Here is a 27,118-nt window from a genome sequence, read left to right as displayed (position 1 = left end):
TTCTCACCACGCTGAACAATTCAGTGTCATCCGCAAACTTGGCCACTTCACTGCTCACTCCCAACTCTAAATCATTTCTCTCTCTCTCTCTCTCGGCTTGGCTTCGCGAACGAAGATTTAAGAAGGGTGCAATAGTCCACGTCTGCTGCAGGCTCGCTGGTGGCTGACAAGACCAATGCGGGACAGGCAGGTCCGGCCACAGTGGCTGCAGGGAAAAGTCTGATTTAGAGTTGGTGCTGAAGCAGTGCGATTCTTCCTCAATCTCCTTTTGTCCTCAAGACCAGCTATGCGTGCGTTCTCAAAGGAAGAGACAGCCTGGTGGATGGTGTGTCTCCATGCTTTGCGATCTGAGGCTAGGTTAGACCACTGGTGATGGTTGATGCGACAGGTGCCAAGGGATTTCTTCAAGGAGTCCTTGTACCTCTTCTTTGGTGCCCCTCTATTTCGATGGCCGGTGGAGAGTTCGCCATACAGGGCAATCTTGGGAAGGCGGTGGTTTTCCATCCTAGAAATATGCCCTGCCCAGCGCAGCTGCGTCTTCAACAGCAGTGCCTCGATGCTGGTAACCTCCGCCCGCTTGAGAACTTCAGTGTTGGTCACAAAGTCACTCCAGTGGATGTTGAGGATGGTGCAAAGGCAGCGCTGATGAAAGCGCTCAAGGAGTCGCAGGTGATGACGGTATAAAACCCACGATTCGGAGCCGTAGATGAGGGTTGTCATCACAACTGCTTTGTAAACATTGATCTTTGTGCCTTTTTTCAGATGCTTGTTGCTCCACACTCTTTTGTGCAGTCGGCCAAAGGCACGGTTTGCCTTTGCCAGCCTGTTGTCGATCTCCTTGTCGATCTTAGCATCTGAGGAGATGATGCACCCCAGGTAGCTGAACTGCTGGACTGTCTTCAGAACTGATTCACCCACAGTGATGCAGGGAGGGTGATAATCTTCGTGGGGTGCAGGCTGGTGGAGAACTTCTGTCTTCTTCAGACTAACTTCTAGGCCGAATAGCTTGGCAGCCTCTGCAAAGCAGGACGTCATATGCTGCAGAGCTGATACCGAGTGGGAGACGAGTGCAGCATCATCAGCAAACAGTAGCTCTCGGATGAGTTTTTCCATTGTCTTGGAGTGCGCCTTTAGTCGCCTCAGGTTGAACAGGCTGCCATCGGTGCGATAGCGGATGTAGACACCATCGTCATCATCTAGATCTACTGCGGCTCTTTGAAGCATCATGCTAAAGAAGATCGTAAAGAGAGTTGGCGCGAGAACGCAGCCTTGCTTTACACCTGTGCCTATTGGGAAGGTCTCCGAGAGGTCGTTGCAGTGTCTGACTTGGCCTCGTTGGTCTTCGTGTAGCTGGATGATCATGCTGAGGAACCTTGGGGGACATCCTAAACGTTCCAAGATTTGCCACAGGCCTTTCCTGCTAACGGTATCAAAAGCTTTGGTAAGGTCGACAAAAGTCACATACAGAGCCTTGTTTTGTTCCCTGCATTTCTCTTGGAGCTGCCTGAGAACAAATACCATGTCGGTGGTGCTCCTGTTAGCTCTGAAGCCGCACTGGCTCTCTGGGAGGAGTTCTTCTGCAGTGGCGGGCACCAGTCTGTTCAGGAGTATTCTGGCAAGGATTTTGCCTGCGATGGAGAGCAGGGTTATCCCCCGGTAGTTGGAGCAGTCTGACTTTTCCCCTTTGTTCTTGTATAGGGGGGTGGGGTGGGTGGGCTCCCTCTGGGTATCCTACCCCCCCAGGGAAAGTGTATGCGCAATACATAGCCTCTCCTCTCCCGGTGTAGTGAATGCCGCGTGGTCACTGTCTGGCTATGCCTGGCAGATGGTCACTGCAATGGCCTCTCCTGCATTACAGCATCCGTAGCAACACCTTCTCGCTGGTCCCCCCCGTTTTTCACAGAGTTTGCTACGTCATGGTGCGACCGAATTGTCCGGCGGTATAACCGGATGGGCAGGCTGGGCCCACCAACCTTGCCAGCCTAAGAGAAGGAAAACTCTAACATCAAACCCGGGCAGATAGAGCTCGTTAATGTAACACCTACCACCGGCGTCCCGGCTTACTGGGCCATGGCAGATGACCCCCAGGTGAAAGGGTGGAGCCAGTACCGCGCACACTGGGCTTCACCTAAAAAATTCCTCTGCGCAGGCCTGAAGGGCATATCCACATACACAACCCACAACGCATCAAGTCCTGCAGCGATGGGCAAGGGGCGAAACGGCAGGTGGAAGGTGCCACTGGAAGCCGCAGTCCCGATCCTGCATGTAGGCGGTTCAGGGTATTGGTCGCCTGATGCTAACCCGGAGACGAAAGCATTTTTCGGCAGCACCCTGAACGACCAAGCAGCCTTATCTAGGGACAGCACTGCTTGCTCCACACGGAGAGGGGCCTAGAAAAGGTGGCCTAAACAAAGCTCGTCTCCTCCACCCCAGTTGGCTAGCCACGGTCAACGGGCATCCTTACTTGCGGTCGAAAAATAACAACAAAGAAAAGGCATGCACCTGCCTCACAAAGTGTGCAAAGACTAAAGCTTGCGTGTTGGAACATCAGAACCATGCTTGACACAGTAGACAGTGGTCGCCCTGAACGACGCTCTGCTCTAGTTGCCCACGAACTTCTCAGGTTGAATATCGACATAGCAGCTCTCAGTGAGGTCCGTTTCCCTGAGGAAGGTAGTCTTCAAGAACACGGTGCTGGCTATACCCTCTACTGGTCAGGTAAGTCAAAGGCTGAGAGCCGCCTTTCTGGCGTTGGCTTCATGGTCAGGAACTCCATTGCCTCCAAACTCGAAAACCTGCCAACAGGTCACTCAGATCGCATCATGTCCATGCGCCTCCCACTTCAAAACAAGCAGCATGCAACACTCTTCAGTGTGTATGCCCCAACCCTTCAAGCAGATCCTGCAGAAAAGAACAAGTTCTATGCTGATCTACACAACCTCGTACGGAAGACCCCTACAGAGGACAAGGTGATCATCCTTGGCGACTTCAATGCCAGAGTAGGTAAAGACTCGGAAGCCTGGAAAGGAGTACTTGGCAAACACGGCATTGGCAACTGCAATGACAACGGGCGCCTCCTGCTAGAATTCTGCAAGGAGCACCGGCTCACCATCACCAACACTATCTTCCAGCAGAAGAACAGTCTGAAGACAACCTGGATGCACCCACGGTCCAAGCACTGGCACCTTATCGACTACATTCTGGTGCGCCAGAGAGACCTTCGAGATGTCTTACACACCCGAGTAATGCCCAGTGCAGAATGTCATACGGATCATCGTCTTGTACGCTGCAATCTCCGTCTTCACTTTAAACCCACACCCAGGAGAGGAGGTATCCCTCGGAGGAAGTTTCAGGTTGGCAGTCTCCAGTCAGCCGAAGTTAAAGCTGCCTTCCAGGCAAAACTCCAGTCAAGAATTGAGGACCCCAGTTGCACCACAGACCCTTCTCCAGAAGCACTCTGGGAACACCTAAAAACTACCGTCCTGCAGATCTCTGAAGAAGTCCTTGGGTTCTCCACAAGGAAGAACAAGGACTGGTTTGATGAGAACAATCAAGAGATCCAAGATTTACTGGCGAAAAAGAGATCTGCCTACCAAGCACATCTTGCTCAGCCCTCCTGTCCTGGGAAAAAAGCAACCTTTCGCGCTGTATGTAGCAACCTCCAGTGCAAGCTTCGAGACATTCAGAACGAGTGGTGGACCAAGCTTGCTGAGAGAACCCAGCTGTGTGCAGACACTGGTGATTTAAGAGGGTTCTACGAAGCCCTGAAGGCAGTATATGGTCCATCATATCAGACTCAGAGTCCCTTGCGTAGTGCAGACGGCCAAGTGCTCCTCACAGACAAGGCATCCATATTGAACCGGTGGTCGGAGTATTTTCAGGTTCTCTTCAGTGCCAACCGCGTAGTTCAAGATTCAGCAATTCACCTCACCCCACTTCAACCAGTGAAAACAGAGTTGGATGAGATCCCCACTCTAGAAGAGACTGTTAAAGCCATCAAGCAACTGAAAAGTGGCAAGGCAGCAGGAGTTGATGGAATTCCACCAGAGATCTGGAAGCATGGGGGCACAGTACTACATAGCTCACTTCACAAAGTACTTGTCACCTGCTGGGAACAAGGCAAATTACCACAGGACTTTCGCGATGCAATCATCATCACCCTAAATCATTTATGAACAAGTTAAAGAGCATGGGACCCAGTACCGAGCCCTGCGGCACCCCACTGCTTACCGTCCTCCACTGCGAAGACTGCCCATTTATACTCACTCTCTGCTTCCTATTACTCAGCCAGTTTTTGATCCACAAGAGGACCTGTCCTTTTACTCCATGACTCTCAAGCTTTCTAAGGAGCCTTTGATGAGGAACTTTATCAAAAGCTTTCTGGAAGTCAAGGTAAACAACATCTATCGGGTCTCCTTTGTCCACCCCCTCAAAGAAATGTAACAGGTTAGTGAGGCAAGATCTTCCCTTGCAGAACCCATGCTGAGTCTTCCTCAATAACCCGTGTTCATCAATGTGCCTACTCATTCTGTCCTTGATAATGGTTTCTACCAACTTTCCCGGTATTGAAGTCAGACTGACTGGCCTGTAATTTCCCGGATCTCCTCTGGAACCTTTTTTAAAGATGGGGTGACATTTGCTACCTTCCATTCCTCAGGAACGGAGGCAGATTTCAATGAAAGATTACAGATTTTTGTTAGAAGATCCACAAGTTCAACTTTGAGTTCTTTCAGAACTCTCGGATGTATGCCATCCGGACCCAGTGACTTATTAGTTTTTAATTTGTCTATCAGTTGTAGGACCTCCTCTTTTGTCACCTCAATCTGACTCAGGTCTTTCAACACCCCTTCCAAAATTAGTGGTTCTGGGGTGGGCAAAAAGTTCTCGTCTTCTACAGCCATTTCCCTATCCTCCTTCAGTAATCCTTTTACCCCATGGTCATCCAAGGGCCCCACTGCCTCCCTGGCTGGTTTCCTACTTCCTACTTCTTCCCTACAACCTAGCAAGAATTAATGACTTCAGCAGGCTTAAGTATGCAATGTCAGTAATGATGTGATGAGACACGAAGAAATTTTATCAGGGGATCATGTCACTATCCATATTCTCCAGTCTAAGCTGAATCCCCCAAAAGAGTATCAATTCCAATTTTCTGCTATTTGAATGCAAGTACCATAGAATAGAATCACATAATCATAGAGTTGGAAGGGAACTCCAGGGTCATCTAGTCCAACCCCTTGCACAATGCAGGAAACCCACAAATACCTGTCCCAAATTCACAGGATCTTCATCACTGTCAGATGGTCATCTAGCCTCTGTTTAAAACCTCCGAGGAAGGGAGCCCACCACCTCCCAAGGAAGCCTGTTCCACTAAGGATTCGCTTTAACGGTCAGGAAGTTCTTCCTAATGTTGAGCCGGAACCTATTTTGATTTAATTTCCACCCATTGGTTCTGGTCCTAACTTCTGGGGCCACAGAAAACAATTCCACACCATCCTCTAGATGACAGCCCTTCAAGTAGTTGAAGATGGTGATCATATCACCTCTCAGCTGCCTCCTCTCCAGGCTAAACATGCCCAGCTCCTTCAACCTTTACTCCTAGGACTTGGTCTCCAGACCCCTCACCATCTTCATCGCCCTCCTCTGGACACTTTCCAGCTTGTCTATATCCTTCTTAAAATGTGGTGCCCAAAACTGAACACAATACTCCAGGTGTGGTCTTACCAGAGCAGAGTAAAGTGATACTATCACATCATGTGATCTGGACACTATACTTCTGTTGATACAGCCCAAAATTGCATTTGCCTTTTTAGCCATCGCATCACACTGTTGACTCATGTTCAGCGTATGATCCACTAAGACCCCTAGATCCTTTTCGCACATACTACTGCTAAGACAAGTCTCCCCCATCCTATAACTATGCATGGGATTTTTCCTACCTAAGTGCAGAACTTTACATTTATCCCTGTTAAAATTCATTTTATCGGTTTTAGCCCAGTTTTCCAACCTGTCAAGGTCATCCTGTTTCTGTCTTCTACTGTACTTGCAACCCCTCCCAATTTAGTGTCATCGACAAATTTAATAAGCATTCCCTCTATTCCTTCATCCCAATCATTTATAAAGATGTTGAACAAAACAGGTCCCAGGACAGATCCTTGAGGCACTCAACTTGTCACTCCTCTCCAGGAGGATGAGGAACCATTCACAAGCACTCTTTGGGTACAATCTGTCAACCAGTTACAGATCCACCTAACGCTAACAGGATTCAAATCACATTTTACCAACTTGTCAACAAGGATAGTATGTGGAACCTTATTAAAAGCCTTACTGAAATCAAGATAAACGATCTCTACAGCATTCCCCTGATCCAGCAAGGTAGTCACTTTCTCAAAAAGAGAGATCAGGTTAGTCTGACATGACTTGTTCTTGAGAAAACCATGCTGGCTCTTAGTAATCACATCCATTCTTTCTAAATGTTCCAGGACCGACTGTTTGATGATTTGTTCTAAAACTTTTCCAGGTATAGACGTCAAGCTGACAGGTCGGCAATTACCCAGATCTTCTTTTTTCCCCTTCTTGAAGATGGGGACAACATTTGCCCACCTCCAATCTTCCAGCACCTCTCCTGTTCTCCAAGAATTCTCAAAAACAATAGCCAGAGGCTCAGCAATTATATCCGCAAGCTCTTTTAGAACCCTTGGATGCAGATCATCTGGCCCTAAGGACTTAAGTTTCATTTAAAGAAACTAGGTGTTTATGTACTACTCCAATGCTGATCCTAGGTTGAAACTTCGTACTCTCCTTATATGTTCTGTTTTTGCCATGTTGAGCACCATTTCCCTCAGAAGCTGAGGAAAAGTAGGAATTGAGCAGTTCCACCCTCTCTTCATTACTCATTACAATTTCACTTTCCTGCCCTCGCAATGGGCCTACCATGTCTTTGCTCTTTTTCTTACTCTGAACATAAGAAAATAACCCTTTTTTGTTGTTTTTAGCATCTTTGGCCAGTCTAAGCTCATACTGAGCTTTAACTTTCCTAACTTTTTCTCTACAAGCACTGGTGATTTGTTTATATTCATCCTTGGTTATAAGGCCCTCCTTTCAATTCCTAAAGGTGTCTTTTTTATTTCTCAAGTCTTTAGAGAGCTTTGTTATTTCTAAGTCTTTACCGAAGCAACAATTTGGAGATGTCCAACTAATAATCAACTTTCCTCTTCCCAAATATGAGCAATTACTGTCATTCTCAACTGATATTCTTCACTGTCATGGTGCGTAGTATGAGCAGTGAAAATTACTATCAGCTTGCCAGACGTGTTCTGAGGTTGAAGTAATACAACTCACTCTCTGTGAGTACAAAATAGAAAATATTTTCCTATACAGAAAAGACGTACCAGGTTTATACCATTTACAGTGGCTAAAACTATAGTTTGGAAGCCACTCACATGAAGGTAATCAATACAATCTAGGCTATCAATTACAAAAGAAGTCACAACCCAGGTGTTCTTCCATCTACTGCACATATGGGGCATCTGCAGCCACATGTGAGAACCACACCAACATACTCACTGCTGATAAGTCAGCAAAAGTAACAAGTTAACAGGCAAAATTACTCACTTGCTGTGACAGTGCAGTAACAAGTCAATGATAAATGTCTGCCATGCTTTTTCTTTACTAAGTGCATCCAATGCTGTTGGAATCAAAGCAAAACAGAGAGTCATCGCTTCAAGTGCTTCACAGCAAACTTGTTCATCCTCTCCATCTGGTTCGTTTCCTGCATTTGTCTGCAAAATTAATCATAAGCAGAATAAAATGGGTATGAAAAGCAATAATGACTGTCTAAAATTCTTTTCATATACAATCAACACCAAGAATACATATCACAACTGACAGACACAGGTTTAGATTTTCAGCTGAAACTGGTTTAAAGAATTGGAAGCAGCTGTAGGATTGTACACAACTTCAACTAAATCCCCACTCCCATATGTGACTACTATATAATATTACCAAAACAGCTTAAAATATTACTTAGGTTCTCATGTACCACTGAAACTTGATGAGGATGGAGGAATTTGTATGTGGAAGGAGGTGCATGAACCTGAAATCTAAGTCCAATGTCAATTGTAAGTGTGAATAGGTCTTTTAGAATTGACAGGATTTTTAACTTGATGCTCACATACTGCATTCCATACAAATCTCAAAGCACAATGATCTCTCCACAACCAGAATGGTGGCTTAATTAATAACCCCTCAAATTCATATGTCAGAAGATGATTTTTGAGTAGCAGCTTTCCAAGTCTACAAATCTGTGACATAAGAATAGCTGATCATAGATCCAAGCATTAGATCCTGACAATAACCACAGCTGCCATTACCACCTATGTTTCATGTTACTATTGGTAAGGCAGCCACTTGATGAAACCATTTATTTTGACATACCTAATACAAATTACTTATTCTGTTTTACCTTCTTAAGCTTAACATTAATGAAAATCCCTTCACAATTTTGCCTATGTTTCATAATGTTCCCCCATTGTTATTAATGTAATCTGGGCTTTTTTAAAGTAGAAACGCAGTTCTTGGCTGGATTGACATCAGAGGGTGTAGCTTAATATGCAAATAAGTTCCTGCTGGGCTTTTATTTAAAAAAAACCCCTGTGCTATGGTGATATCAGATGGTGTGGCCTAATATGCAAATAGGTTCCTGCTGTAATATACTAGCGAAGTAGTGTTCCATTTTAACTAAAGTTCCATATGCAATTTTATGGAAGAAATGGGACATCTTGTCTTACCAAGAAAATTACATAAATTCAATCACTTTGTTATATGGTCAGCTGATACTAGTTGAGAATACTGTGATTGTTTAAATCTATTGTCTGACTTTATAATTATTAGTGAATCCCACTAACATGCAACCCATAGGTGTCAGGTGCATTCGGGGACAGGGCATCCCTGTAGCCAGGAATTTTTTTTGGGGGGGGGGGTCCCAGGGGATAAAATTTTGGGTGGGTGGGGGCCGTGGGGCTTGGCTGCTTCTTCCAGAGGCCAGCTGCGCAGCCCCGGCTCTCTCTCTTGTGCTGTCACTCTCTTGTGCTCTCTCTCTTGCTCACTTTTGCTGTCCCTCTCTCCTTTCACACTGTCGCTCTCTCGTATGCTCTCTCTCTCATTTGCTCTTTTTCACTCTCTCTTGTGCTCTCTTCTCTCTCACTCACTGTCGCTCTCTCCTCTCGTGGTTTTTCTCTCACTCTCTCTCTGTTGTTCAGTTGCTCTTGCTGTCACTCTCTCTCGTGCTCTCACTCTCTCTGTTGGACTCTCTGTTGCTTTTGCTGTCACTGCCTCCTCTTGCTCGCTCTTATACTCTCTTGTGTGTGTGTGTGGGGGGAGAAATAGCCTGGAAATGGAGTGGCCGTACAGAGGGAAGGGGGTTACACAGAGAGGCCTGCCCTCCCTGTAGCTACGGTCCTGGGACAGGGTAGCATTCTTTATGCTCATCCCCATAAAATCACTGTTAAATTCAAGTAAACTTAGAACTGAGCAATTCATCCTCAGTGACCCTTACACTGATACTGTAAAAGACTCTTGAGATTACAGTGAAGTTACACTTACGAAGTAAAACATACTAAGTATGAACACCAAGGTGTCCATGATATGTAACAAGGCTGAATCAAGTTATAAATGCTTCCTGCCCCCCAAAATCATGTAAGAAACACTGGGTTGTTTTTGTTTTTTTACCTTTTCATAAATTTTACTGATATCCTCATTTGAGGAGAAAACCAGCTGTACTGATCCACATCCTGAAGCCCAAACAATTTTTTGGACTGCTCTAATAACACAGATATCAGGGATATACTTTGAAGCCTGAAAAAAAGAAGTATTTTATCATTAATGTATTATTATTGCTATGAATACATATTTAGATTTCTAGTCTGCCTCATGCCAAAAGCTTATGGTAAGAAAAAATACATCTTCATACAGAAAACACGTGCAAATTATTTAAAAATTCTGTCATCTACAGGCTTACCTTCTGACAACAAAATAACCCATTATAGCTAACTTTTCAGTATTTTAGTACAATTTTTAATCAAGTCTTAATTTTGACTAAGATCGTTTTCATGCTGAAGCCCTCTGACACCTTTTTGTGTTTTCATGATGCTACTGCTATGGTAGTTAAAAGAAAACATCAGGGGGGAGTGGTCTAATATGCAAAGGAGTTCCTGCTACAAAAAAGCCTTGCAAATAATGATGATCATTCATGTGGGGGAGCTATAGCTAAGATGCACTCACTGTTAATATATCTGAATAAAAACCATTTGGGTTATGTTAGAAAAAGAAAAGAAAAAATAGAAAAGAAAACTGAGCGGGAAGGCATCCTTTCCACCACCTTGAGGAATATACACCATGCAACACACTCCCTTAACATAAAGGGTTCATCACACCAAAACCTTCAAACTATTAGCTCTATAATGTTCTGCATATTGCTCTCTGAGTAAGCATAGAACCTGAGTGTAAGCCTCCAGCAGCACCACAAAAAAAAAACCTAAAAGCCTTTTGATAGATTTCTGTGAATGCAGCAAACAAGCAGTTAACACCACAGTCTTTTCCTGTACAGTTATACAAGTTTACATTGAAGAGCATGTTTTATGGACTAGAAAACTGGTAAAAGATTTTTTAAAAATTGCAAAGACCATACTAACCTCATCAGATATTTGCTGAGCAAGGCGAATTGCTACATTTCTTAGCATGCATTCTGAGGTTGGATTGGGAATATTCTGTAGAGCAGTCTGCAACACTACAGCTTGATCATGGGTTGCCTGATTGATCTGTAAATATTTTATTTTATTATTTTTAAAAATACAAGCTCTGTTCTCATTGTAAAATTTGTCATGCTAAAAAATTAGCTCCATTGTATTTTTTTTAACTGTCTAAAATCTCTGACAACAAAAATGGCAATAGCTGGGAAAGTCTTGTGGACAAAATGCCAGAAGGTCATGGTGTGTTGGGAAGGACTAGGTAAAACCAACCTTCCTATCTTTGCATCAACAGAAGGCTTCTTCCATCATGCTTCCTTCACCAGTGGGAAGGAGAAGAGAGCAATTTCACTTGCATCCCATTTCCTTGCTGCAAGCCCTCTCTCTCAGCATTTTGTCCATAAAGCTCACTGATCCCCAGCAGTGACCCTTCAGGTATTAAAATAGCTGAGTTTTGTACTAGTGAAATTTACTATACTTTTGGCCCAAATAAGCTTCCAGGACAATGTCTAATAGCTGTGGTGCAGTTGCCATCACTCTTATCATTTGGGAAACAAACCACAGGATTTGGGGAACCTAAGAAAAGTCACACACGGAGCTGCAGCCATTTTAAAGACAAGTCAGAGGACAGGACCTTCAAGACCAGTCAAGGTACATGTATCATTCTCAACACTACATGCAGTATTTCCCCCCTTTTCAACATTTTCTCTCCCCCCGCCCTAACGTAGGAAACAATAGATCCAAGTAAATGTAGTGGGGCTGGGGGGAAAGTAAAGGTCACGCTTTCCAAGTCCTGAACTCATATGAATACATTCCACTGAAATGTATAAAGTGAGAAACAAACAAATAAGATGGCTTGTATATACAATAAAACAGAATAGCTTAATGTACTCAAAGATAGTACTAGTTAGATTACAGATGTTGATGGCCAACAACTAAATCAACATACACTAATGTAAGATTTGATTTCAGAACATGTTAGTCTTACCGGTGACATTGGGCTTGTGCCCTCTACAACTGGCTGATAAGCTTCTGCCACGGCTCTAACATGGCCATATCCAATTGCCGTTAGCAACAGTTTGGCTATTTTTAGAGCATTTAAGTAGGCACCCCTTCTTGTTTCCATATCTGCATTTGGCAGGAAGTTATTTCGAGTTAGCATACTCAGGACAAGAGGCAAGCCACCACTTTTTAAGAAGTTGTACTGGAAGTCAGTGGCATCTTCTCCCAGAGGTAAGTTGGCAGGCATTAACAAGGCATAGACTACCTGGGTAAAGAAAAAGAAAAACTCTGGTTGACATAGTATTTTAACATTTTGTTTATTAAGAACATGCACCACAAAGTAGAATGTGAGGATAGTTTTCGCATGAGCTTTATGCTAAAGTAGTTTCAGAGGGTAGTCATGTTAGTCTGTAGTAGAACAGTTAGAGTCCAGTAATACCTTAGAGACCAACAAGGTTTTCAGAGTATGAGCTTTCAAGAGTCAAAGCTCCCTTTGTCAGATGAAGGTGTCTGAAAAACGGAGTTTTCACTATTGAAAGCTGGACTCAAATCTAACTGTTATGCTGAAGTACTTATCCAAAACTATTGTTCCCAGAATACAGCATTAAATAAAGTACTCCAAATATTCCTAACTATGGCTGCATTCAGTTATACATTAATAAAACAGTTTGCTCATGAGAATGAGTCATCATACTATACCTACATACAATCCTTCTTTCTCTCATACACCCCTAAAAACATAAAGTCTTCGATCTAACCAGTTTGATAACACAAAATGCATTCATCTATTTCTTCGTTTCAAACTAGTATTCCCAATCTATATAATCTTGGTTCAGCATGCCAATTTCCTTGCAAGTAACAAACCACAATTTCTTAGCACTAGGTCTTCTAAATCTTTGATCTCAGCACAGCAAAGGGGGACAGGGAAGAACATTAGCCTGAGCATTACAGAATCTCATTAATTACAAACTGCGGTCTTACTGATGACATCTGAATATAACCTTCTTGATCTCCAGTTTTAGTACAGAAAACGATTACCAGAAGTTTTCAAATTTCAAAATACTGATAGGAAATATTACAAACCTCAGTAAGATATAGCACTTGTGAAGCAGAAGGGCCGAAGAAAAGAGAATCAAGGGATGGACTAAGGCTGCTTTCACCAAGTTTAGCATGGTCTAAACAAATAGCTCTTAGTTTTTCTACAGTAGTGTTATCTGAAACAAAAGCACAACTTAAAATTATTCCTTCCATAAAGAATGCAGTATAGATGCAGCTTAGAAATTAAAACAGGCATTAATGTAAGCATGCTGGTTCAGGGCAGTCCCCAGAACCAAACCCCAAACTGAACCAAAAATGCCCTGAACTGGCCAGTTTGGATCTCTCTCTCTTGCAGCCGTGGCAAGCCGCAGCCAGAAGAAAGGAGGGCGATCACCCAGAAAGGAATAAATGCCTAGCAGCCATTTAACCTGTCCATTTTGCTTCCTGATGCTTCAAAATGGGGGGAGGAGCAAAACTGGCCAATTCATTTTGCTTTTCACTGCTTCCAAGCAGTGCATCCATCAGCTGTCAGCCTGAAATAAGTGTCAGCCATTTCACTGGTCAGTTTCACTCCCTTCCCCCAACTTGGAAGGAGAGGGAAGAGAACCGACCAGTGAACAGGTCAGCTGCAGGCCTGCACTGTTCAACTGTTAAGTTTAAATGGCCCAAACAACTGAACCCAACCAGACAAAAGTCTGGTAAATGTTCAGGGAAAGCACCTTCCCCAATCTGGGTCAAGTTTGTGACAGTTTTTTTGCTCGTGATCCAGTTCAAGCCCATCCCTACTGAAATATACTGAATACAAGTGAAAAAGGTAGCTAGTTACAACCTCTTTTAAAGGTAAGTAAGAAAAGACTACATTTCCTGTTATATTTTTCACAACGTAAGGCAGAGGAACAGGCGATATTCAGTTTGCAAAACTGTCTTTTCAAAACATCAAATTACTTAATTCATTTATACACCACATTTCTCCATAATGGGGATGCAAAACAGCTTACATCATTTCCCTCTCCTCCATTTTATCCTCACAACAACTCTGTGAGGTATGTTACACTGAGAGGGTGTGACTGATTCAAAATCATCAAGTGAGAACCAGGTAGAGTGGGGGCTCAAATCTGGGTCTCCCACTTCCTAGTCTGACACTCTAACCACTGAATCATATTTAAACATTAAGGTAGATTGTTCAGTTCATAGATGGAACATAAAAGAAAAACTGACTTAGAATCATAGATTTGAAAGGGACACCCTAGGTCATCTAGTCCAACCCCCTACACAATGCAGGAAATTCACAAATACCTTCCCTCCACCCACCCAGTGACCTCTGCTCCATGCCCAGAAGATGGCAAAAACCCTCTAAGATCCCTGGCAAAACTAGCCTGGAGAAAAATTGCTGCCTGATCCCCAAGTGGCAATCAGCATTTCCCCAGGTGTGTAAGAAAGGGCCATGAGATCTACGCACTGATGCAACCCTAACTTCCCTCCTTCTCATGATCTGCCTAAGTTCGCAGAATCAGCATTGTTGTCAGATGGCCATCTAGCCTCTGTTTAAAAACTGTCAAAGAAGGAGAGCCCCACCACTTCCTAAGGAAGCCTGTTCCACTGAGGAACCACTGTCAGGAAGTTCTTCCTAATGTCTAGTCGAAAACTCTTTTGATTTAATTTCAATCCATTGGTTCTGGTCCAACCTTCTGGGGCAACAGAAAACAACTCTGTACCATCCTCTACATTACGGCCCTTCAAAGTACTTGACGGTGATCATATCACTTCTCAGTCATCTCCTCTCCAGACTAAACATACCCAGCTCCTTCAGCCTTTCCTCATAGGACTTGGCCTCCAGACCCCTCACCATCTTCATTACCCTCCTCTAGACACGTTCCAGCTGGTCTATATCCTTCTTAAATTGTGGTGTCCAAAAGTGGACACAATACTCTCTAGGTGCGGTCTAACAAAAGCAGAGTAAAGTGATACAATCACTTCACGTAAGGTGGACACTATGCTTCTGTTGATACAGCTCAAAATTGCATTTGCCTTTTCAGCTACCACTCACACTGCTGACTCATGTTCAGTGTATGGTCCACTAAGACCCCTAGATCCATTTTGCACATATCAAGGTAACATTACAGAAATTCTGGTAAATCTCCTTTGAGAAGAAATCTCAAGAAAATCCTCAAAACTTTGCTTCTGAAAAAAAAAACGTTTATGGATTTCAACTGAAAACCATGCTCTACTGATATGACTCTGCTTTTGAATGCTGCTTTAGAACACAGATGCAGATTAAACAAACTATTTGTATATGTGGGGATGCAGCTGAGAAAAAGCTTACATGTATGAAAACCCTTTTGATATGTTTTATTATCTTCTACATAAATATAAAATGAAGACTCTTACCTGGGGGCATTAATTTCATAAGGATGCGTGCACCATCTCTAAGAGACGACATGTTTAAACTACTGCCTAGATCTGCAACTTGCCAAAGAAACGAGATATATCTAGGATGAAGTGACATGATCTAAAATAAAAGATAAAAGCTTGTCATGCAACATCAGTTCATAGCATATGATATCAATAATTTGAATTTTGAAACAGTACTGTCATTTTGAAATTACGCCTCTTCACTTACTACTCCAGGCAAGCAACTTTCAACTTCTGGGTTAGGACCATCACTATAGTGATTCCCATGGTTTCCAGGAGAACCAGTAGAGGAGTCAGAAGAACTATCAGGGCTTGAAGGCATATTGGAACTTATCTGGGTAAGCTTTGCTGTAATTAGCTGAAAATAAAATTGTGTAAGATCAAGTTTTATTACAAATTTTAAAATTCAAGTTGCTTGAATGTGTTAATCCAGTTGGATTCAACTTTTGACACAATAGCAGCATGAGACTGCCTGAACTACAAGCATGTGAAAGGAAATCACACATCAGATAAACATCACAGGAAGAGGAGAAATCAGTCTCTGCCTATGCCAAAAAAGAATCTTCTCAACTGCTATGTGGCCTCAGGGGTCTTTGTTCCCTTCTTATGTGCAGTAGCACTAGACCCTTCCATGGTGACTCTATAGCAGCTTACAACCCACCTAGAGAGACTCTACAATCTAGCTGAGTGTCTTGACCTATGTTTTAAACCAGGGGTGTCAATCCTACAGCCTGCATGCTGGAACTGGCCCACCCACGCCTTTAATCCAGCCTGGCACATAGGGCTCTTTTCTCCCCACCCTCCACTTCGCTCTTCTGAGCTTGAACTGTTTCCGAGTATTGAGAACAGAGGCCAAGACTGCCTTTGAGTGCAGAGAGCACAGGGTAGGGCTACCTCTGAGAACAGGAAGCAGAGGGCAGGGCCGCTAAACTTCTCAGCCTCTGCAGACCTCCTCACAGGTAGAGACTGTTGTGTGTTTTTCCTTCTGCTGGGATCCTTGTACTTCTTTATTTAAAAAATTGCTTTGTAAAATCCCACTATTCCCCCATCTTTCCAATTTAGGCAGGCACATTTTAAGGGCAGGTGGGAAGCTTGGGACCAGTCATGTTTAAAATATAAAGTTCTGCAAACTCAAGGAATCCCAGTTTTGCAGAGAAATATTAGTTTCAACAAACATCCCTCCTAATGTGGAATTCCAATGGAATAATAGCAGAACAAGTACTGAGAAGGACGACCAAAATTATCTCAAACCACCCTGTTTAAAAAATAAACAAACCCTGAGACTCTGAAGAGCCATTGCCACTATGAGTAGATCTGAGGAGGGGGGAAGAAGCTTGCAATGCGCAGCCATTTCATGTTTCCCTCCCTGGGTCCTAGGCTCAGACTATTTATATTTTTAGTTTATATTTTTAAGGATAGAGGTGGGTAGGTTCTGAGACCAACCACAATTAAAATACAGAGTTCAACAAACCCAATATCACAATATCAAATATCTTCAAGAAACTCCAGTTTTGCAGGAAAATATTACTTTTAACACACACACACACAATGTGGAGCTCCAATGGAATAGCTGCTATAATATCTTTGTGTTTGCCTGTGCCCTTTATAAAGTTTTATCTAAGCTACCTGCCATTACATTTTATGACACACATGGCCTGGCCCAACAAAGCCTATTGATGTCAGATCCAGCCCTCATAACAAATGAGTTCGACACCCTTATTTTAAACCATAAATACAGCAGGCCTACTCACCAAAAATGTCACTATTTCATATTATACTTATTTCCTTTTGAACAGGGAACCTACACAATGGGACAATCCATCAATACTTTATATTGAATAGTACTTACTGTTTTATCTTTGAGATTTAACTGTCCAATTAATTTCCTGTCATCTGCTGGATCTACTAGTTCACCACCAATAAATAATTCTACTTTTGTATGAGCACTGTTGGCTTTAATGCGATTTAAAATGCAACGTCTGACTGAACCAATTGTGTCATTTGTATGAGACCAAACATCCAGATCTTCCACTTGCCGGCCTTGGTTTGGGAAACGGACTACCAGAGAAATGTGTTTTCCACGAAAAGCTCTGGGAACGCAGAAACACACTAATTAAAACAAGCCAGGATGTTCAATAAGTTTAACAGTGTCAGAGCTTATCCTGAAAAGGTTAAAATAAACTTGAGAATTTTTAAATGATTACAATGGTTCCTACAAGAATGGCATTAAGTGTCTGAATGCTCTTATGTTACAATCAAAGGCTAACTATTAAAAACTGGTGATTTTACAATGGTCAGCACTTTCTGCCTTTGAAACGAATACCTCACACAGGGTTGCTGATCATGTAACTTGGCTCTAAGGCTTAATATCTGCCAGGAAGACATAAGAAACACTAGAATTGTAAGAATGTTAGGAATGTAAATGTATTTATATGTAGTCCAGACCAAAATCAAAAGTATATAAGTAATTTGCACTTAACAATATAAGATCTGTTCAGTAATTTTATAGGTAGAAAAACATTATCAGCTGCAATTTATTAGACAGTATTGATTGCTTTCCTCACTTACTGATTTTTATGCTTTTGTTGGCCAAAATACCATCGTTCATGTATAAATGAACCATTGTGGTATTCTGTCTTATCTTACCTTTTTAAAAGTTTGTTTTCTGTTTGTTTATATATAAAAATAAAAATATATTACACAAGATCTGGCAGAAGAATGTAGTTACTGCAGGAAGGAGGCACTGGGAAGAGGGATATTAACAAGCAGCAAAATCTGGATTCGTAAGTTAGAATTGGCCTCAAAATTTTAGAAAAAATTTCTGAATAATGAAAACTCTATTATCACTAAAAACAGCAACTTATAAACAAGCCAGCCCTAATTGCTTCCCAAGTATGTGTACAAGTGCCAGCCCAAAGAGCTGAGCAGATATAGCAAGTGCACAGTAGGTCCTGAATATCAGGCAATGACTACTATCTGGAGCTAAATGCTGATAATGTTTCTGCAGCCTTCCCCACACATTAACCTACTGTATCACACCTACATTTTGTTCTGCTGGTACACACTTCATAACAGAAAAAACACTTTGTGTATACAAATTCTATAAAATCTAATATACCATATCCTAATATAATCCCAAAGGAGTATAATTAAGCATAAAATTTCTACATTAATCTGTGACTCTACTAATCCTAAACTAAATTCTTAAATACAAAGTCTATATATATACACTAAAGCATAGAATGGGAATCAAATGTAGGCAGAGGCACCTGGAAATGGGCAGAGGGAGAATTGTTTCAATATGCTGAACGTCAACAGCAAATGGTTGGAGGACAGCTATGCCCTCTTTTCAGCTGAGAAGGACAAATTCTGCTATCTGTGCCCGCTTTTATAAATACAGACATCAGTCACACTCCACCTTCCCTCAGCATAACCATGACAACACCACTCAGAGAACACTCAAGCTCCCCATCCCACTACTCTTGGAGGCAGGCTGTCTATGAAATATATCCTTTCCCTCTATCTTATTCCAAATGTCTAGAGATGTCAAAGATTCTGGAATCCAGTAGAAGACAGATTCAAGATACAGGATGATCTTGAAAGGCTGGGAAACTGGGCTAAAACAAAACGAATTTCAACAGGGATAAATGTAAAGTTTTGCATTTAGGTAGGAAAAATTATAGAATGGGGGAGACTTGTCTTGGCAGTAGTTTGTGCGGAAAGTATCTTAGGTCTTAGTGGACCAAGCGCTGAATATGAGTCAGCAGTGTGATGCAGTAACTAAAAAGGCAAATGCAATTTTGGGCTGTATCAACAGAAGTATGGTGTCCAGCTCATGCGAAGTGATGGTATCACTTTACTCTGCTCTGGTTAGACCTCCCCTAGAGTACTGTGTTCAGTTTTGGGCATCACAGTTTAAGAAGGATACAGGTAAGCTGGAACATGTCCAGAGGATGGCAACAAAGATGGTGAGGGGTCTGGAGACCAAGTCCTATGAGGAAATGCTGAAGGAGCTGGGTATGTTTAGCTTGAAGAGGAGACTACTGAGAGGTATATGACCACCATCTTCAAGTACTTGAAGGACTGATTTACATAAGCATTTTAATGCTACACATTTTGAATTAAGTCTACGGTAATGGGGACTCTTAGTATATATGGAATTTACAATGCAAAAAACGGCAAAACGGAAAACCATCAGAAACTTAGATAAAAATATTAATCACACTATTTGGTGCTTTTTCAATAATACACAGTTGCATCAGTAGTTACAACCCAATTTTTTTTTAATATACCGTTTTCAATATACAGTTTCCAACCTGTAAAATCCAATACAAAGTAGTACTGAAGTCTTACAGTTAGCATAAAGAATGCTACTGTGCACTTGTAACCAGTAACCAATACAAGTTACCACAAAGACTTATAAGACCATAACTGATACCGATGTGCACTAGTAGGCTTAAAAACTGTAAGTAGAATGTCACTCCTAGGTAATTATACATTTCAACTCTGTCTTCTTCTATAACAAGGCTGAATAATGGAACCCGATCTCCAAAGAGCGACATTTGGCAACAGCTCAAGCCTTGTAAACGGAATCTGTTTTTTATTGCCATGGCGTATTTCTTCTGCCTTACCCCTTGGAATTGATTTGGGAGTCAATGGACGTTTTTATTGTTGAGAGCAATAGAGGGGTTGACCACCGGACTTTTCTACTGTGTATTTGTTCTTATGCTAACTGTAACACATTTTGAATTAGCAAAGCTTTTTCTTGAAAGCATTTTATCAATTTTAGAAGAGTTTTCTTCATTGATCTCCACAATTCCCAATTGGGAAAAAAACAAAATCTGAAGGTGGGAGATTTTTGAATACTGATTGATCCAAATCACATACTGTAATTTCAAGAACACATTTTAAAAGCCTATCTTTAGTGGTTCACTCATACAGTAATATATTACCTGTAAAAGGAGTAATTGAAAAAGGAGCTTATTATTGTTGTTGTTGTAGTACAGTCGCACAGTCGAGCCTGACTCTTTATGACCCCATGGACCAAGTCACAATACCTGGAAATTTTAGTGTCATGTATAAGCTCCTTTTTTCGGCTTTTAAAAGCCAAAAGCCGAAAAAGAGCTTATACATGACACTAAAATCTGGAGTCTACAAGTGTACTATTTTGGTGCACAGAAGTTATAAAAGCATTCATAGATGAATAAGACTCATTCTCACAATAATTATGAGATTTCCACAAACCTTGACATTGGCAGAATTGTTCGTTCTTCATGATAATCACTGTCACATTCATTTATATATTCCTTCAAAACTGTCAAAACTCGCACCATTCGTATTGCTTCTTGTCTTGCACAATTAATACTGTCTTTATCTCCATCCAGCACACACAAAGTATCATAGGAGGCTTTCAAGCGATCAAAACAGGACTGAATGAAGTCTTCATGGATTACTACCTATAGGAAAATGAAATAAATTGGAACCATTATCTCAGTAAATCAGTATTATGCAGTTATTAAAAGGTACCTTAAAAAATTCCAAAATAGTGTTAGAAAACCACAGGGAAAACCAGCCATGTTGATGTTCTGAAAATCATCAGGTCAAACACATCTGACTGAGATGTCTAGTATACAGCTAGCTTTTATCAAAGATTTCAGGTTTTCACGGCTGGTAACATCATTAGGGTTTGTAGAATCTTTCGGGATCAAGTGCCGTGTTCTACTGGAGAAAGTTTTCCTTCCAGACGTTTCGTTCTCAGCTGCGGAGAACATCCTCAGTGGCGTTGCAGCCGGAGCAGGCGCTCAGACCTTCTTGGCTGCTGTGCATTGAGTGGGGCCAGGGCTGCTGGAGAGCTGCTATTTGTAGGCTGGAGGGGGTGTGATGAAAGGGCAAATTGGTTTGTGGATGAGCCCATTGTTTGGTGGGGCTTCCTGGAAGGGTAGTGATAAGGAAACTCCTGCTCCGGCTGCAACGCCACTGAGGATGTTCTCCGCAGCTGAGAACGAAACGTCTGGAAGGAAAACTTTCTCCAGTAGAACACAGCACTTGATCCCGAAAGATTCTACAAACCCTAATACAGCTAGCTTCATTGGAAGTAGCTACCAAGCAATTGACTCACACTGGAACAAAAATCTTGACTTTACATATATGCAGATAGGGTGTGAATTGGCTGAAACCAAAAGATTTTGGTGCTATAGTAGAACACTGGATGAACTCAGTGTGTGGCAATAGTAAAAAAAAAAGGCAAATTCAGTGTTGAGGATTATTAAAAAGGAAATGAAAATAAAATGGTCAATATTGTAACACCATAGTATAAAGCTATGGTGCAGCCTCAGTGGGAACACAGTATTGTTTTGATTGCCGTTATCTCAATATGGATATTTCAAGGCTGGAAAAAGAGGGCAGCCCAAGATGATTAATGGGTTGAAGCACTTTTGCTATAAGGAGAGTCTGAAGGGTCTGAAACTTATCAGTTTAAAGGACAGGGGAGACATAATATACATCTATACAATTCTGCACGAGGTGGAAAAACTGGACAGAAAGTCTTTTTCCTTCCCACAGTACTAGAACCAGGTTTGTTTGTTTTTTTAGCAGGAACGCAGTTGTGCTTGGTGTCAGGGGGTGTGGTTTAATATGCAAATAAATTGCTATTCGTTTCAAAGCCCTATGCGAAACAATAGTGACATCAAGGGTGTGGCCTAATATGCAAATGAGTTCCTGCTGGGCTCTTCCTACCAAAAAAGCCATGACTAGAACTCAGGAGCACCAAATGAACTGATGGATAACAGATTCAGGACAGACAAAAGGAGATGTTTCTTTAACAAGTAATTTCATTGTGGAATTCACTGCCACTGGACATAGTGATGGTCATGAGCACACATAGCTTTAAAGAAGGATTTAGGCAGATTCATCGAAGATAAATTCATCAATGGTCACAAGCTATTATGAATCAAGGAAACTTACATACACAGAGGCAGCAAACCTCTGAATACCAGTGCTAGCTGGCAGCATCAGGGCAATGCCTGCACCTCTGAGCCTTGTTTGTTGGCCCTCCAGGACAACTGGTTGGACAGTGCATGAGAGAGGATGCTGGACTAGATGGGCCACTGGTCTGATCCAGCACGGCTCTTGTAATGTTCTTAAAATATGCCATGAAAGGAGAATTGGATTCATGGAAACAGCAGATACAACCACCACTTACTATAAACTTGGAAGTTCTTTATTTTACCTGATTTACTTGTAACCTTGGTCCAAGGTTGGTATAGATCTCCTTCAGCAGATCTATTGCTCGACTGGCAATGTCATCATTTCCTTGAATTACAACCTAAAGCAGTAATACAAAGTACTTAGTCCTTTACTGTTAATATTCACAGTGCATCTCTGTAAAGCAGTCACAAAACAGTTACTCATGGGTACTGCATTTAAATCTCTTCATGCCTGTTTTTAAATTTTGTTTATGTGACATAATATAATTCACCAAAGATTATACAACTGCTACACCACTATGAATTATTTAAATGATCTCTAAAACACTTATTTCATCTACTATACAGCTATATGGTTTAACATATGCCACAATTTATATTGCAGCATCTCTACTAAAATGACAGAAAGACTGCCCAGCATAGAGAACCTTGATTGCACAGTGTTACTGTTGCTAAATATGTAATAAAGACCAACAGTGAAAGGCCTTCAAAAGATTCTTTCCTTTCCAAAGCTGACAACAAGAGCATTCTGCTATATGTACAAACAAGCTACAATAAATCTTCATTGGTAAAGCTGAACTGTTCAAGAGTTAACAATTACCACCTGTTAACAGCCATTCCAGGGGGTGTGTGGTGTGTGAGTGCAATCATTTTAGTTCAGCAGCAATGCACTGCCTGATACAAAAACATTTCAAACACTGAGAACCAGCTCCAGAACCAGACATGTTTCTTGTATTGAATTCCGGCACCAAACCTTTATCATGTCGTTCATAAGCCACAGAGAGGCTCTGTATTTCCAAACACATGGTTTTAGAAGTTAACCAACTCTGGGTTGTGCTCTTTATTTTAGAGTCCACAAACTTTGGTGGGTCATGGCAGCCTGATAAAATTTGTGGCTAACATTGATCAGGTCCTTCCCCCTGCACAAAGATCAATGGGCATATCATCCCTGATGTTACAAGGAAGTTTAGGGGATCTGAAAGCAACAAGATCTGTCTGAGGGTTCCAAAGAACTGTAAGATATTCAAGATAAAGTCTCACCTTGCTTCCATGCCTGGAAATGCAAAGGTCCTACCCTCTTAACTCCCTCTGCAGACACTTCAAAGTAGCCTCTCACCTGTCTCTCACTTCACATCAAGTCAAGCTACTTCAGAATTCAGCTACAAGGTTGCTGTTGGAAACTGTATGTGTAGAGCCCTGCCATTCCTCACCAAAATTATCCCATTTGAGCAACCAAGGGGAAATCTGCCTTTCTGTGCCAGAGCCTTCAAAAACTAAGGGGATCTTCTATTCTCCTCACCACCAGAGATTACTCCACCATATCTTCCTCTCGACACATGTAACTAAAGTTGAAAAAAATGTTCTACTAGCTAGTTGAAACATACATAGCTGCTTTTGTTGAATAATGCAGCCATATCGCCCCTTGTTACAGAGGCTGCAAGATCATGCTTTCAATTAGTTGGAGTTGTTTATGGATCATGAAACAGAACATGCCTCATAGGGTACAGGTCTCAAGATACTTAGGGCTTTTTAAAGTCAAAAGTATTATGATATTAATCTACTGCTGCAGTCTACAGCTCCAGACACCCCCAACTCTAAGGGGACAATACCCCATACCTTCTCTTTGAATTCCCAGTTTTTATAAGTGTCTAGTCCTTTTCACTGCAGAGACATAAGGGGAAATGTGCAATCAGTTTATGTTTGGGAAGAAATGGTGAGGGGAAACTGCAAGATGGCAAGTTCCTTGCTGACCCAATTTACTCTCATCTATTCTACAGCTTTTCAAGAACATTAGAGAGAAAATATGAGTGAGGTCTGTTCTGAGGGAGTTTTCCATGGCAAATTTCCCTCAGGAGCAGGTAGAACACTTTGGGGCAGGAGCAAAAAAATGAATGTTCAGCTTTCAATTTGGTATCTATTTTCAGACAAGCTCATTTGCCTTCATTTAAGAATGTGTCTCTGTAAATATGAAGAATATATTTTGAAAACCAATGACAATCACTGTCAAGCCTTTGTCCAGACTTCCTCCAAAATCTTCTATTAGAGCTCAAGGATTAAAGACACATAATGTGCCACCATTTCTTACCACAGAACAATAAGGTCTTGGGGAAGATCTAAAAAAGTAAGAACAGAGACTAATCCCAGCTCTGAATGTCAAGACTGCTTCCTTCCTAACTATACATTAATCACACACATCTACATACATGAAATCAGGGAATGAGTTCCTAAATGGAAGGAAAGATTTGCAGGCAGATGTAACTCTCTAATATTCCATTTTAATTCTTAAAGCACTGATTAATTACCATCTCTCCCACAACCACAGCTTTCCCAACACAGGTTTGAACCCGGCCTCCAAGCCTTACAAACTGTTAACATCTCTCAAAAGACATAATATAACTTAAACAACATAAATCACCAAAGAACTCACATGATTAAGCATAACAAATAAATCACCTTTCTCTTGATAGCTGACAGTATTGGCAGCTGCATTAGCTGCACAACCCACCCCCCCAAAAAACACTCCTATACAAATACTATTCTGTTTTAAGACCTGAGAAATCATTACTAAAATAGGAGATAACGTTCCAAAGAAATACAAGGGCTTTTTTAAAAAAAAAACACTGAATAATGTATAGCTGGATAATATTCTCTAGTACTACAATGATCATTGGCCCTGCCATTTTTTTCTCCCACCCACATCCCACTGATTTATGATTGCCCCCTCCCAAAACCTTCTCATAGCTCATCGAAGAAGCTTTTGGCTTCCAAGCCTCGCTCCATGTACTATAACTATTTCAAGAAGCATTTTGCTGCTATGATGGCAACAGAGAATAAGCTTCAGGATCTTTATAAGAAGACCTATGTGGTGACCTATCACCCTCAACATGGGAAGAGTGGAACAGTTTTTCACCTAAACATGTACTGAATATTATACCCTGAACAAATTAAAAAAACAGATTATGCAGTTCACAAATGATATAACAAAATCTTCACCTCAAAGACTACTGCACTGTGTTAACTCACAACTATGTTATTATCACTGACTACTGAAATTTGCACTTACCCTCCAAAGATAATCTAATCCTATTAACTCCAAATCATCCATCATATAGGCTCGTCTCTTTGCAACCAGCTTCCCTTCTCGACAATTCACAGCTTTGAAGAAACGTTCAAAACATTTCATTCCATTTTCTGTTAACAGTGATGGGTCCAACTGAAGAACATTGTTTTCAAAGAAGTCTTTATTAATGTCAGGGTCTAAATCTGGTTCATCTCCCATAAGCTTGGAATACCATTTAAAACAGGCTTCACGATCACACAGGTAAACTGCATTTTCAGCTAAACACTTCCATATTTGTTTTGCCTGAGGAGCACAGAGCCACAGTTGACCATCCTTCAACAAAAATCTTGCACAAGAATAAAAAGAAATAAGTAGAAATTAGAACCCTATGTATTTTCAAACCATGAATACTCAAAAGCAGCAACACCAAAGTACAACCAAATTCTCCTGACCATGCCCCTACGTTTAACTTTACAAAGATTACATAATTTCTATCATACTGTAAAATGATATCTTGCTTATGACTACTCATTCTAGTTGTAAATGAAAACCATTCTAGTTGTAAATGAAAACCAGATATTAAACTGATATGCTTTAAACAAATCCAAGTGGTTTAAATAAACTTATTACCCATTTTCAGACCAGTTTCATTTTCAAAAAGACCAGTTTCAGACCAGTTTCATTTTCAAAAAGCTTTCAGTCTTGAAAAAGTATCTGTTCATCCTTATTGATTCGTCCTCATTCCAATACTAAAAGCAAAAAATACTTAAGGAACTATCCAAAAAGAATACACTGCCATAAGCTCTGCTCCTCATATTAGTTCTTTTAAATATAAGAAAATGTAGCAGTAATGTAGAGAAAACTGGATTTCACATAAATTTGCATTCGCCCAATATGCATTTACAGTTTGTATGAAACTGTCCCTGTTCCATCACACCCAATAGAGCACATTTCAAAACAAGATTTGTGGAAGGAATATATGTAGTTATCTGTCTGTTACGCATCTATGTGGTATTGGTGTTTGCTATTCCTGTTACTTTTCCTTAAGGTTCCCAAAGCATTTAACACTAAGAAACTATACATCCAGGATAAAAAGTTAAGAGTAAATTCTGTCAACAAGAGCAGAAATTTCTGCATGTAATATTGCATGAAGCACAATCACTCATGCCTTGATTAACATCTTTTGTACAGATTTATGTATTAATAGTACTCACTAACTCAAGATCAAACATAAACCATGCACACTTATAGCTATGTATTAAATGCTCCATATCCAAATCAGATATTAAAAATCTTCTGCTAGCCTCCATTCTGGCACCTGCTTGGTTTTACTTTCATGGGCAGTGAGAGAAGAGTTCATGACCAACAGGCAACTGACACAGACTTAATCCACCCAAAACAATTACCGTATTTTTCGCACCATAAGGCGCTCCGGACGATAGGACACACCTTCCTCCTGGGGGGCGATCCGCTGCCTCCGCCTCCAATCCCGGCGCTTCCCCCATGCCTGCCTGCCTGGCTCCAGCTTCTTCCAGCAAGCGCTGGGATTGCTCCACGTGGCCCCAGCGCTTCGCGAGCGCCGGCTGTGGAGAGGGCAAAGTGCTTCCTCCTTGCCTGCCTGTCTGGCTCCAGCTCTGATGCTTAAAGCAAGTGCTGGG

General features: G+C 41.6%; 1 protein-coding gene across 1 annotated transcript in view; it reads right to left on the bottom strand.

Annotated features, from left to right (window-relative positions):
• Positions 1–27,118, bottom strand: part of USP9X (ubiquitin specific peptidase 9 X-linked) — a 148,656-nt gene that overhangs the window by 58,832 nt on the left and 62,706 nt on the right. The window contains exons 16-26 of the mRNA XM_060234133.1: positions 25,464–25,806; positions 22,423–22,518; positions 20,439–20,650; positions 17,044–17,284; positions 15,403–15,552; positions 15,171–15,291; positions 12,828–12,958; positions 11,731–12,009; positions 10,689–10,814; positions 9,727–9,852; positions 7,612–7,778 (exon numbers count right to left, since the gene is read on the bottom strand). Of these exons, the coding sequence (XP_060090116.1) occupies positions 7,612–7,778; positions 9,727–9,852; positions 10,689–10,814; positions 11,731–12,009; positions 12,828–12,958; positions 15,171–15,291; positions 15,403–15,552; positions 17,044–17,284; positions 20,439–20,650; positions 22,423–22,518; positions 25,464–25,806 (1,992 nt within the window). The remainder of the gene's footprint in view (positions 1–7,611; positions 7,779–9,726; positions 9,853–10,688; positions 10,815–11,730; positions 12,010–12,827; positions 12,959–15,170; positions 15,292–15,402; positions 15,553–17,043; positions 17,285–20,438; positions 20,651–22,422; positions 22,519–25,463; positions 25,807–27,118) is intronic.

This window comes from Heteronotia binoei, chromosome 3 (genome assembly GCF_032191835.1).
Source record: "Heteronotia binoei isolate CCM8104 ecotype False Entrance Well chromosome 3, APGP_CSIRO_Hbin_v1, whole genome shotgun sequence".
NCBI lineage: Eukaryota > Metazoa > Chordata > Lepidosauria > Squamata > Gekkonidae > Heteronotia > Heteronotia binoei.
Note: the sequence above shows the minus strand (reverse complement) of the source record. Positions and strands in the feature narration are given on the sequence as shown.